The sequence below is a fragment of the Schistocerca americana genome, chromosome 5 (assembly GCF_021461395.2).
Source record: "Schistocerca americana isolate TAMUIC-IGC-003095 chromosome 5, iqSchAmer2.1, whole genome shotgun sequence".
In the NCBI taxonomy this organism is placed as follows: Eukaryota; Metazoa; Arthropoda; class Insecta; order Orthoptera; family Acrididae; genus Schistocerca; species Schistocerca americana.
The window spans coordinates 65,313,485-65,326,855 of record NC_060123.1 but is presented as its reverse complement, the minus strand read 5'-3'; the positions used below and the strand labels follow the sequence as shown (position 1 = coordinate 65,326,855).

The following is a 13,371-nucleotide window of genomic DNA, read 5'->3' as shown; positions in this document are numbered from 1 at the left end:
CCATGTACAATGCACCACCACCTTCTCATTATTTTTCGGGGCCTTATATGCTTGCATTACTGAACCAAATACAGCTTTTAAGGTGGTTAAAAACATGGTCGTTCAAATGAAAACTGTTTAAAAGAGTTTGCCGATGATTTTTTTGTAAAAGAGGACCAAAATTAGCCATTTTTGACATTTATAGAAAAATCATTTTTGCCCTCACTTTGTAAACTATTGGAAAGCAGCAGGAGAATGAAATTTTAAATTCAAAGACATGTATTGAAGTTATTATGGCAGAGTTTCAGGTATATCCCACAATTACTGGTGGACATAAAGCTAAATTTCACATTTTTTTCGGGCACCTATTTCTTCGGCCAATTTTGCTTCAAATTATCCATATGCAAATCGCTTGTAAATCATTTTTATTATTATTAATTTGCTTAAGAGAGGGCAGGGAGTTGTACAAGATGGTGTTGTTTTAAAGTTGCCAAAACTCATGGGTGCACTGTTGATAACAGCACTATGAGATCAAACAAATTCTATATCTCCGCAAATTGGCGGCAGTAAAACTCTACCAGTGTTCACTGAGAACATGTGCAAATGTTCACACAAAATTCATGATGGGAACTTTTTCCGAAATTAGACCACTTGGTACGAAATGGCCCAGTTCCTTCCCGAGGGAGAGGGGGTTAAGAAGTAAGGAGAAGAAAGGGTGTGTCTCTCAGACTGTAGAGGGGTCCACCTATCTATTGGCAGTACTGTGACTTCCCTTAAGGTATGTACTGGACAGCAATTCTTATTCACAATTACACAGCTTTCTCAAGATAATTTCAAAAACTTATTAATTCTCATCCTTTCCTGTAACTACATGCACCATAGTTATCTTGGAATTTTTAACTTGCAAAAGCTGTGAATGCTTGCCCGTACCAATAAAATTCAGATTAGAAACTACTGACAGAACACATTAAAATTTTTGTACATCTTACATATCACAAATGTAGGAAAAGATAGATTGCTACTCACCATAAAGAACAAATGTAAGCTGCAGACAAGCACAATTAAAAGACACTTACACAAAGCTTTCAGCCCATAGCCTTCATCAGCAAAAGAGAAACACACATATTCATACACACCATCAAGCGCACTTCATGTACACATGACCGCCAACTCCAGCAGATCGGTAAGTAGCAATCTATCTTTCCCTACAATGTTGATATTCCTGCCTGGAGTTTCCATTGTTTCATGTACCACAAAATTATTTCTGCAGTGTTCCCCTCGGTGTGCTGATCTGTTGAACAACATGTCATACATATGTAATTTTGCTCTGAGACCACATTCTTCTCTTGATGTAATGCCAAGATTTAGTCTGACTGACAACATCCTTAGTATTCTGCAGCATTGCCTGCAGTAACATACTGAAACTCAGTTGTCACATTATTATGGTTCATAAGGCAATGCTTTGCCTGTCATAATCCAGTATTTTTATCAATAATGCTCAGACTTTGTGGAAGCCAACTGAATGCCAAGGGCAGGGTGCGGGGGACACTTGTGAAGATGTGAAAATGAAGGATACAGATGTATCAATAATATCAATATGCATAATATCGCCCACACCAGTGAGGACAACTGCACCACAAATGTGGCCAATATCGCAGGGCAGCCAAGTAAATTTCCACAGCAGTCAAATATAAGGCTGCCAGGCAACGGTCTCTTCCACATTTGCAGTTATTCAACTCGCCTCTATTTGTGGACTCCGACCGCTGCAACTGCTTACTGTGTGCATAGCGCTATGAATTAGGAACTTGTGGTTTCCACCACCACTTGGAATAAAGCATGCTTACAGCTGAGCACTGCTTGGACTTTAATCAAGTAGTCTGGATCTACATCATATTAATTTTTATTTTGGTCAGATAAATCTTCGACCAGGTTAGCGAAATAATAGACAACTTTAATTTGTTGTTACAGAAGTTACTTGTGTTCAATAAATATTGTTCGTCCCTGGGGTTACAAAATTGTGTGCCTTAATGTTACAGATATCATAGATGCAATTACATTAGAGGAGTATCTGTGGAGAGACCAGACTAACTGATAGTTCCTGAACAGGCAGCAGCCTTTTTATTAAATGCAGGGCAAGAGTATGAATGAGTAACTGGTGTGGCCTTGTATCATTAGCCAGCATGGCTGTGCTATATTGGTACTGTGACTCTTGCAGACTTGCCACCCGTGGGCACCTGCAATGGAAAGCAGGAGTTGCCAAAGTATACCAATAACCTTACCACGTCTTTACTGACAAGACAGTATCCTAGCCAGCTCATTCATAAACATATCTCCCGTGTCCTCTACACCTCTGACACCAGTAAATCTGTTAAAAGCCATAGACCAGCAATCCTCTGATCACCCAGAATCACCCTGACCTCGAAAAGTTCAACCACATCCTTCACCAGGGCTTTGGCTACCTTTCAATGTGCTCTGAGATGAGGGATGTCCTACACAATATCCTACTCACCACCCAGAGTTGTGTTCTGCCACCCACACAACCTACAGAATATCCTTGTTCATCCCTATTCCAATTCTGTTCCCAATCCTACACCCCACGTCATGCCCTTGTGGCTGGCACAGGTGCAAGACCTGTCCCATACACCCATCCAACACCTCCTACAGCAGACCAATCACAGGCATTTCCAACCCTAAAAAGACAGGGCTATATGTGAAACCAGCCATGTTATATATCAACTCTGCTGCAACTATTGTGCAGTGTTATATGTGAGCATTACAATTAACTGACCGTCTACTTGCATGAATGGTCACCGCCAAACTGTGTGGCAAACTGCAAACTTGACCATCCAGTTGCTGTACCTGCTGCACAACACAACACAGCGCAAATGACTTCAACAGATGCTACACCATTTGGATACCCCCCTCCAGCACTAGTTTTTCTGAACTAAACAGGCGAGAATTGTCCCCCCAGCATATCCTGCACTATCACAACTACCCTGCCAAAACATCCAGTAATCTTGGTTCCCAATGGCTCACATTACCTTTTCCTTCTCTGTCCATACTACTGTTTCATTATCCAAATTGTGTTTGTCCTCTCACCACTCTCCCCCCCCCCTCTCCCCCCACATCTGGGCTCCCTCCCTCTCCAACTCTTTCCATCCCTCTTCTTTTCTCTCTTCCCTCCCTGTCTCCATCCACCTTCCTCTCTCTTCTTCCCTCCCTCCCCTCCTCCACTCTCTCTTCTATGCACTACCCTCTCAACTCATAGCTGTGCAGCCGCTGAGTCATCTGTTGAAATACCTGCCATACCCTATCACACTACCCACTTGACGCCTTGTGAATCCTTGCCTACCCCCTCCTCACCTCCATCTGCCTAGACAACTGCTATAGATAAACCACATGCGTATACAATTAGGTGTGTGTATGTGTGTGTGTAAGACTACTCCAGAAAGAGAAAGGGCTTGAAAACTGACATAAATACTGTTTTCTGTTGTGTGTTTAGTGCGTCACATGTCAGTCAACCGCTGGTGAGAGGCTGCCTTTCCTGTACTTCATTTATTATTCCATCCAGGAATTTCCACTGTTGTAATAAGAAGTACATAAACTTTGTGTCCTATACATTACTAAGCTACTGCTAGTCATAATGTACTAACTTACATTCTCTCCAACAATAGATAATTTAGAGAAGACTGAAATATGCAAACCTAGTTGCAACCATGAAAATTCGTTACTTTTTTCCCCTTCTCCAATATTTCACTTTTTACTTTGATGTGGTCTTTTTCCACAAAAATTTCAAGTTTGTTCACTTTCCTCATCTCTTCAAGTTTCTTTATTTATAATGACAATTGCCAGACGTAATGTTTTGGCATAACTCATTAGGTCAAAATGTTCAGTATCTCCTCCCCCACCCCCCCCCAAAAAAAAAGAAGGCCAATCAGACCTTACATCATTTTCATTCAGGGACCACACCTAACAGCTCTGATCAATAGGCGGGAGTTCTCACTGACATACCAGCAGATCATTCACTTTTGAGATTTGTGATTAATAATAAGAATGTGCTTACAACAAAAAGAAGCATCCATTCAGACAAGTCAACAGATAACACAGGAATGATCTCTAAGACTTCAAAGAATTGCAAGTATGCTTAGGCATGAAACAGGAAATCAAGAGACTTAAAAAAAAAATGGTATGCTAATAGCCACTCCATATATAATTTTTATGAATATCTGGACTTCAGCATACATATTCTGTTTACCACTAAGATTAATATAGTCACAGAAAAAGCTGAGTAGCACCGTGGTGTAATGGTTATGATACTAAGCTGTTGCATGGAGGGTCGTGAGTTCAAAACTCAGCTGGACTGTAAACTTTTAATTTCCATATTCAGTTCGAGTATACTCTACAAGTATCCACAAATGTCAAGAATCATTCTAGTGGAATGTTCTGTAGCTGTACATATACAATATGTGTTCTGACCAGAGGCAGTTCGCTCCGTGATTTTGCATGTGCAAGTGCTGGATAATCCTTCATTAAGCGAAGTTAGTGTTTGTCGTTCATCTAATTAGGCCTACACCTTCTTCTACGTGACAATATGGTAATGGAAACTCTCTGGTGGAATATATTGGATTGGTGCATAAGTTCATGGTGTTTTTCCATAAGTTTAATAAAAACAACAGATACACACACACAGACTTTAATTAGCAATAATATGTCCACCTTCACTATTACGGACAGTCTCCCATGGCTGGGGTAACTTTCCAATTCTGCGACTGTACAAATCATATGGGTCTGAGGCAAAGAACACATTGAATCGTGTTTGGAGCACACTTTCATCTGGAAAAGAAGTTCCTTGAAGGTTGTTTGACAGAAAACAGAAGAGGTGAAAATCTGAGGGCACAAGATCAGGTGAATAAGGCATGTGCAGAATAACTTCCCAACCCTTGTCAGCCTGGCAGAATGTGAGTAGACATTATCATCATGGGAGTAGCTACACTTCACGCAGTCCTCCTCATCGTTGTTCTTGGACTGCATCTGCAAGATGCCTCAATTGTTCAACATACACGTAATCAGTGATGGTTACACCCCAGGGAAGCAAATCATAGTATATCACACTGTCGCTACTCCACCAGACGCATAACAACATTACATTTTGCATTTTGTGGATGCACACAAGTCTTCACGTAGGGAGATGCTGCCCCTTTACTTTTTTTTGTGCTAAACCACTCCTTTCTTTTCCTCGTGTTAGCATAAAGACACCATTTCTCATCACCAGTAACGATACAGGATAGGAATTATCGGTGTTGTTCACGAGCCAACTGATGACAAGCAAGCAGAGTTGCACATATGGTGACCCACTGATTTTTGTGATTTTGGTTTAGAGCATGTGGTACACATACACCAGATTCTTGAATCTTTCTCATTGCATGCAAATATCACACAATGGTGGAATTATCAGGTTCATTACATTTGTCAGTTATTGATTACACTGAAGTGGATCATTGTAAATCAATGCATCTTCATCAAACCTCGAATGTCTTCCTGACGTGGAGGATCACTAATGTCAAAATAATTCTCTTTAAAACGAAAAAACCATTTTCTGCCCGTGCTCTGTCCAGTGATATCCCCATACACGGTGCAAATGTTTCTGGCTGCCTCCACTGCTGTCACCTCTCTATCACTAGCACACAATATGGAAATGTGGCATCAGTGCACTCACTCTGGTACAAGCATAGGGAGTTGCATGTGATGCAGAATGATGTGGGATTGTAGATCAGGAGGGAGACACAAAACAGAGGAAGAGGGAGGTGCAGTCATGAGGATGTGATAGTAGAACGAGTGAAGTAGGGGTATGGGGTGATGGGTAGAGACTGATGTGGAATGCGGTCTAGGAGACATTGAGTCCTGGAGGATGTGTTGCAAGGATAATTCTTCCCATCTATGCAGTCCAGAGAGGCTGGTATTCTGGAGTAATGACGAGGTGGGGAGGAGGGGGGGAGGGAGAGGAATTACAGAAGCATCCAATTCCACCTATCTGCTTTGGCCAATGACGTCATCAATATGGTGGAAACGGCTTGGTCCAGTAAATACAATATGGCAACATCTTGACATATATAACTCAACCGCAGCAATCGACACCAAATAATCAAGGCCTTCGACTCCGAAAGGTGGAACCAAAACCCCAACACACAAAAAACCAAACACCCCATATTGACTACATGACTTAAAACACAACCGACCTACCATGAATATACAACAGACAAAACATTACAATTATCGTAGAATAAAACAAAACAAAAAATTACTTACCAACTAAAGCCTCCGGCAATATCAACTGGGTTGGCAAAAAAAACCTCCTAAAACACTAACTCGTGAACTTCACTGTTATCCACACCTCACTAAAAATAGACTAAAAAAATTAGACTTCCATCTGCACAACAAACACTGAACTAATCAGACCTAACAAAAAAGCCAAACACATAAACAAAAAAAGACCTTAGTAACTCCCCGAAAACAGTTCCACAACCCCCTTTACCGCACTAACTTCCTAAACTCAAAAACACGTTACCACGATGACAACCAAAACCCCAATAAACCAAATACCACATGTTAAATTCAACACGCCTGCATACAGCACCAAGAGGGCACCATCAAATACAACAATAAGACATTTATAAACACAACCAACTATAAACACCGTGCCATAGTGATGATGCGCACTACAACACCATTATGTCGTGGGCAAAAGAAGAGAGGCGAAAACGAATGCCAATGACCCAAAGAGGAGCAGGGTTTAGATGGCACAGGTTGTGAAGCATAGCAATCTAGCTCTGTGTGTGTGTGTGTGTGTGTGTGTGTGTGTGTGTGTGTGCGTGTACATTGAGTTGCCACCTTTACTCCTATTATTTAACACTAATATTCATATTAAACAGGTTTTAGCTTTTCCAGTAGACAGACAACTAAGAGTATTCTCTTAAATCAATTTTGTTACTTATATATTTAGCACATAACATATTACAATTACAATAACTTCATGACTGACAGATTATAGTGGCAGGGGTCAGTGTTGTCAGCACATTAAACAAAGCACTCCATGCACCTACAAAACAGGCAAGATAGCAAGCCTGTGGCACTCGAGAAAGAACTAAGACGGTTGCCCAAAAAGTAATGCACCGCATTTTTTTTCTCAGCCAAAAACAATGCTATGAATGCGAAACATTTTGTTTGCATTATTTGAAGCCTCTTGAGTGAGCGCACCAAGTTTCCATCACTTCCGACAGATAGTGTAGCTGCAAGACAGTTTCAAAATGGCATCTGTAGGTGATGTACATTACAAGCAACGTTGTTGTTGTTGTTGTTGTGGTCTTCAGTCCTGAGACTGGTTTGATGCAGCTCTCCATGCTACTCTATCCTGTGCAAGTTTTTTCATCTCCCAGTACCTACTGCAACCTACATCCTTCTGAATCTGCTTAGTGTATTCATCTCTTAGTCTCCCTCTACGATTTTTACCCTCCACGCTGCCCTCCAATACTAAATTGGTGATCCCTTGATGCCTCAGAACATGTGCTACCAACCGATCCCTTCTTCTGGTCAAGTTGTGCCACAAACTTCTCTTCTCCCCAATCCTATTCAATACTTCCTCATTAGTTATGTGATCTACCCATCTAATCTTCAGCATTCTTCTGTAGCACCACATTTCGAAAGCTTCTATTCTCTTCTTGTCCAAACTATTTATCGTCCATGTTTCACTTCCATACATGGCTACACTCCATACAAATACTTTCAGAAATGACTTCCTGACACTTAAATCAATACTGGATGTTAACAAATTTCTCTTCTTCAGAAACGCTTTCCTTGCCATTGTCAGTCTACATTTTATATCCTCTCTACTTCGACCATCATCAGTTATTTTGCTCCCCAAATAGCAAAACTCCTTTACTACTTTAAGTGCCTCATTTCCTAATCTAATTCCCTCAGTATCACCCGACTTAATTTGACTACATTCCATTATCCTCGTTTTGCTTTTGTTGATGTTCATCTTATATCCTCCTTTCAAGACACTGTCCATTCCATTCAACTGCTCTTCCAAGTCCTTTGCTGTCTCTGACAGAATTACAATGTCATCGGCGAACCTCAAAGTTTTTATTTCTTCTCCATGGATTTTAATACCTACTTCGAACTTTTCTTTTGTTTCCTTGATTGCTTGCTCAATACACATATTGAACAACATCGGGGAGAGGCTACAACCCTGTCTTACTCCCTTCCCAACCACTGCTTCCCTTTCATGTCCCTCGAATCTTATAACTGCTATCTGGTTTCTGTACAAATTGTAAATAGCCTTTCGCTCCCTGTATTTTACCCCTGCCACCTTTAGAATTTGAAAGAGAGTATTCCAGTCAACATTGTCAAAAGCTTTCTCTAAGTCTACAAACGCTAGAAACGTAGGTTTGCCTTTCCATAATCTTTCTTCTAAGATAAGTCGTAAGGTCAGTATTGCCTCACATGTTCCTGTGTTTCTACGGAATCCAAACTGATCTTCCCCGAGGTTGGCTTTTACCAGTTTTTCCATTCATCTGCAAAGAATTCGCATTAGTATTTTGCAGCTGTGACTTATTAAACTGATAGTTCGGTAATTTTCACATCTGTCAACACCTGCTTTCTTTGGGATTGGAATTATTATATTCTTCTTGAAGTCTGAGGGTATTTCGCCTGTTTCATACATCTTGCTCACCAGATGGTAGAGTTTTGTCAGGACTGGCTCTCCCAATGCCGTCAGTAGTTCCAATGGAATGTTGTCTACTCCGGGGGCCTTGTTTCGACTCAGGTCTTTCAGTGCTCTGTCAAACTCTTCACGCAGTATCATATCTCCCATTTCATCTTCATCTACATCCTCTTCCATTTCCATAATATTGTCCTCAAGTACATCGCCCTTGTATAGACCCTCTATATACTCCTTCCACCTTTCTGCTTTCCCTTCTTTGCTTAGAACTGGGTTTCCATCTGAGCTCTTGATATTCATACAAGTCGTTCTCTTATCTCCAAAGGTCTCTTTAATTTTCCTGTAGGCAGTATCTATCTTACCCCTAATGAGATAGGCCTCTACATCCTTACATTTGTCCTCTAGCCATCCCTGCTTAGCCATTTTGCACTTCCTGTCGATCTCATTTTTGAGACGTTTGTATTGCTTTTTGCCTGCTACATTTACTGCATTTTTATATTTTCTCCTTTCACCAAAACGTTCCATCACTAAATATCTCACCACAGAGAAAGAAACTGTGGGAATACTCACAAAATGTATGGATAATCTGTCGACAGAATTACAGTTAGTCACTAGGCATGGAGGGTAAGATCATCAGAAGGCGGTTCGGCGGAGCTCCACGATTTGCAGCAGTCGGGGGAGACCATCCACGGCTGTCACACATGACCTAGCCCCCTTGAACTTCCACTTGTTTAGGCCATTAAAGGATGCCATTTGTGGAAGACATTTGGAGGATAATGAGGAGGTGACTAACGCAGTGAAGCACTGGCTTTGCCACAAAGACAAAGACTGGTACTGACAGGGCATACATGCCCTGTTTCATGCTGGAGGAAGGCCATAGAATGGGATTGAGATTATGTGGAAAAATAGGGCTGTACATAAAACACTATTCTTTCATGTGTGTAACTCTCATTATGTTCAATAAAGAATTGTTGGAGAAAAAAATGTGGTGCATTACTTTCTGTGCAACCCTCATATGATTGGCTGGCAGCTGGCCCCTATCACTTGACTCACTGAAGTGTCAATCACAAACTTATTTTGAGTATACTAGCACGTAAAAAGTGCAGATGAGTGGAGTAAGACAGAAAGCAGTGGCTATTCTCATTGACAGATACGAAGGAAGTTAATGAAACAATCTTAGGATCAACTGAGGAATGAGACCCACGACTTTGGACTTCTGGCCAGATATTTACCAACATGTCACAAATTACAGATATGAACACAAAAGCAATGGCTCATTAACATCAACATGAGTAGCTTAATATTAATTATATTTGGCTGGTTGAATAACTTCACTGGCTGCTTGAGTCTGTTAATGTATAACTTTCTTAGTTCCACACCTCTGAATGAGTCTCCCATGATATGAAACACAATGTGCACAGTTGAGAGTATGTTGCTAGCACATCATTCGGCATTATTCAAAATGTAAACTTAATTGTGTTATTAATAATGAGAGACTTTTGATTAGTAACTGCAAAATGTTGAAAGGAATTCAAAGTCTGGAAAAAATTACCATGTGACAAAAATTAACATTTCTTTACCTGAGTTCTCAAATATTCCTGATGAATAATGGACTAGTTCCTACTGATAGGGTATGGCGTATACATTCTCCAACAATACAATTTTTTCTGTAATGATCTATGATTTGGACAGATTTTTGGATGAATAAAGAATGGCATATTTTTTTCTTACAATAATTGATGTACTGTATTTGACGCAGCCAGCATAGTGCAAGATGGCCCAAAAACAAATAAGAAAAATATGTAGGCAATCATAAAATATTTCGTTACAACTGTTTATTAACTACTTTCATGAGAGCTGTCTTACAAATGGTGTACGCCAATTATATCATGTCCAAATTTTGTACTACCTGCCTCATTATGACTCAATATAGATATTTCATTGATGAGTATAAATTCAGCACGATTCTGCTACCGTAATTAATTTACACTAGATATTTATTTCAACTCCAAATTTACTAAGTTTTTATTGTAACCAAGCCATTAATATTCAAGGGCCGCTTGAATCCCAAAAATGTATTTTTATATGGAACATGTACGAGGTTGTAATAGGGACTTGTGCAATAAGGCCGCAACATTTATATGGTCAGTAACATAAAAATTGCATTAGAAAGTGACTCTCGTATATTGCCATTTAATCGCCTCAAGACACCAATCACTTGGTAAAGTATTTGATTTGCGTTTACAATACATAAATGACAATCATATTTTGAAGAATGCAGTAGTTTAGTGTAATTTCTAAATCCACAACTAAACAAACACTTGATAAGTTTTGGGGTTTTCCCTAGCTTTTAGGACTGTTTACAAACGCAAAAATTTAAATGTTTCTATATGAATACTATTTTACGATTCCCAAAACGCGCAGAACTATACGAATTATACCAATTTCCTACGTTACCCCACGTCAGTTAGCGTTACTTCCTACAAAATTAAATCCTAGAGATCAGTTACTTACTATCAGCTCTACAAGGGAGAATCAGGTACAAAATTAGGCAATAAATCAACATCATGACGAAGTTCGAAATGTTCATCTTCTCAGCGTCGTGCAATAAGTAAATGCTGCTCCATCACTGCTGGTCAAGGACAAAGATAATATGTGTTACTGATAACAATAGAGCCCAACTGTTTACGCTAAAAGGTGTATTAATTGACCGCAAAGTAATTAAGGCAACAATCTTGATTGCCAGCCGCTGATCCTCATAGGTCCAATCGAATTTTGCCGCCAAATTGCAGGCACGCCGAAGAAATGCTTTCGTCAAAGACATTTAATTACAACTGCTGACGTGCATTTTCTTCTTGCGTGGAGTTTCACCATCCGGCTTTCGCGAACCTATTTTCAAACTACATGCTTAAAATTTAGTAATTATAAATAACATTTAGATATTTTCAGAACTACAGCGTCTTCTATAGACTGACACCAAATATTTAAAGAATTGGCACCAAATGAGACATTCACTTGCAGGTTCCGAATTTGTTAAATTTTCCACTAAAATCCCACCAGACAACCAATCGCTAAATCAACATGCATACAGTAAACTGTCAAAGTAAAGAGGTGGTATGCCACTGGACTAGTAAAATAAAATGCGTTGTCCAAAAATTAAATTATAAGATCAAAGAAGCCAAAGACATTGGCATGAGTTCGTCCAGACGATGCCTCTCTCCGCGTCGCAGACGCACGGGCGTAAATAGAATAGAATATTTATTCAGCTTTTAAAATGTTTACATGCAATCGGTGCCATCGTTTAAAAGTTATATATACCTACAGTTGCAACGTTACTGTGATCACATGAATCTGTGGGAGGAGGTTGCTCTTCCATATAGTGTCTTGGTGTTTTGATATCGACAAGGTTGACTTCAGAGCTATATCTTCTGTGATATCGCAAGAGACAAAAGAAGACTGATTTGATTTGATAGTTGTAAACGGGTTGTAAAATGTAACGTTTCTTAAGCAACACGAAGATTCACGTCTTATAAAATGTTATAATAAAGAAGTTTTAAGTTCTTATTTGTGTGTGTGTTTACCTTTGTTAGACACCACCGACAAATTGGTCACCCCGACGTGATCGGCGAGACAACAAAACAAGCCCAGCAACGTAATCATCGGCGAACTGACCAACGCGGAATCTGCTGGAATTCGGCGCAGACGGTGTTCAATAAAATACTCAAAATGCAATCAGGAAGTGGACTTGACAAGGACATTCTGTGGATACTCCGGAAATCAATAAGGTAAGTGTAAAGCGTCTTCCTTTTGGGTAGAAATGCCCGATATTTGGTTTTGCCAAGACGAAGCTCAGTTTACAATCGCTGCCATACCAACGGAAACAACTAAGTTCAATTATCTGCTGGCCCAGCTTGAACCGAAATATTCGGTGTCAAAAGGATGACTCTTAACAATTTTTAAGGAAAGTGAAGAGCGTAACATAAAAAAAACTGTTGAGTGCGTTAGAACATGGCGATATGAAACCTAGCCAGTTAATACGAAAAATGCGAAACTATGCTGGCACCAACTTGTCAGAGAACGCTTTACAAACATTGTGACTCGATAAACTCCCTAGTAATAGTCAAAGTATATTAGTGATATCGGAAGAAACGACGGACCCCAGTCAGTTCCTTCCACAACCTTATCAGTTCAATTAAAGACTTAGAAAATGAAAATAAGATGCTCCGAGAATCAAATAGATCCAGGTCACGCAGCAGAAATAGAAACAGAACACAGATCAAAAAGAAGGTAAACATTGTTATTATCACTTCAAATTTGGCTCACAGTGTAAATGTGAAAAGTGTGTACATCCTTGCCCAGGGAAAAATAAGGAAAACAAGGAAGGGTAGAGTCAAAAGCGGCTGTGTGTTCTACCCTAGTTCCTCGAGTAAGCTGTCAATATCGATTACTTGTTAAAGACAGAACTTGTGGACGATCTTATCTGGTAGATAGCGGTGCACATTTGTCTGTTATACCAGTGGCAAAAACTGAGAAGTTTGAAATCTCTGACTTTAGTCTCTTGTTGCAAATGGTTCTGAAATAAAAACTTACGGGTCAAAGCTGTTAACCACTGATTTAGGTCTTAAAAGTAAGTTTGAATGGCCCTTTATACTAGCAGATGTATCAAAAGGCATATT

At 39.9% G+C, this 13,371-nt stretch overlaps 1 protein-coding gene across 5 annotated transcripts in view; it reads right to left on the bottom strand.

Annotated features, from left to right (window-relative positions):
• Nucleotides 1–11,488, bottom strand: part of LOC124615485 (alpha-N-acetylglucosaminidase) — a 372,979-nt gene extending 361,491 nt beyond the window's left edge. For 3 of the 5 annotated variants that reach the window (XM_047143421.1, XM_047143422.1, XM_047143418.1), the window contains exon 1: nt 11,210–11,488. In XM_047143421.1, coding sequence (XP_046999377.1) covers nt 11,210–11,285 — 76 coding nt within the window. In that variant the 5' untranslated portion in view covers nt 11,286–11,488. The remainder of the gene's footprint in view (nt 1–11,209) is intronic. The other 2 variants (XM_047143420.1, XM_047143419.1) reach the window with 1 other exon arrangement.
• Between the last annotated feature and the right edge of the window lie 1,883 nt (nt 11,489–13,371).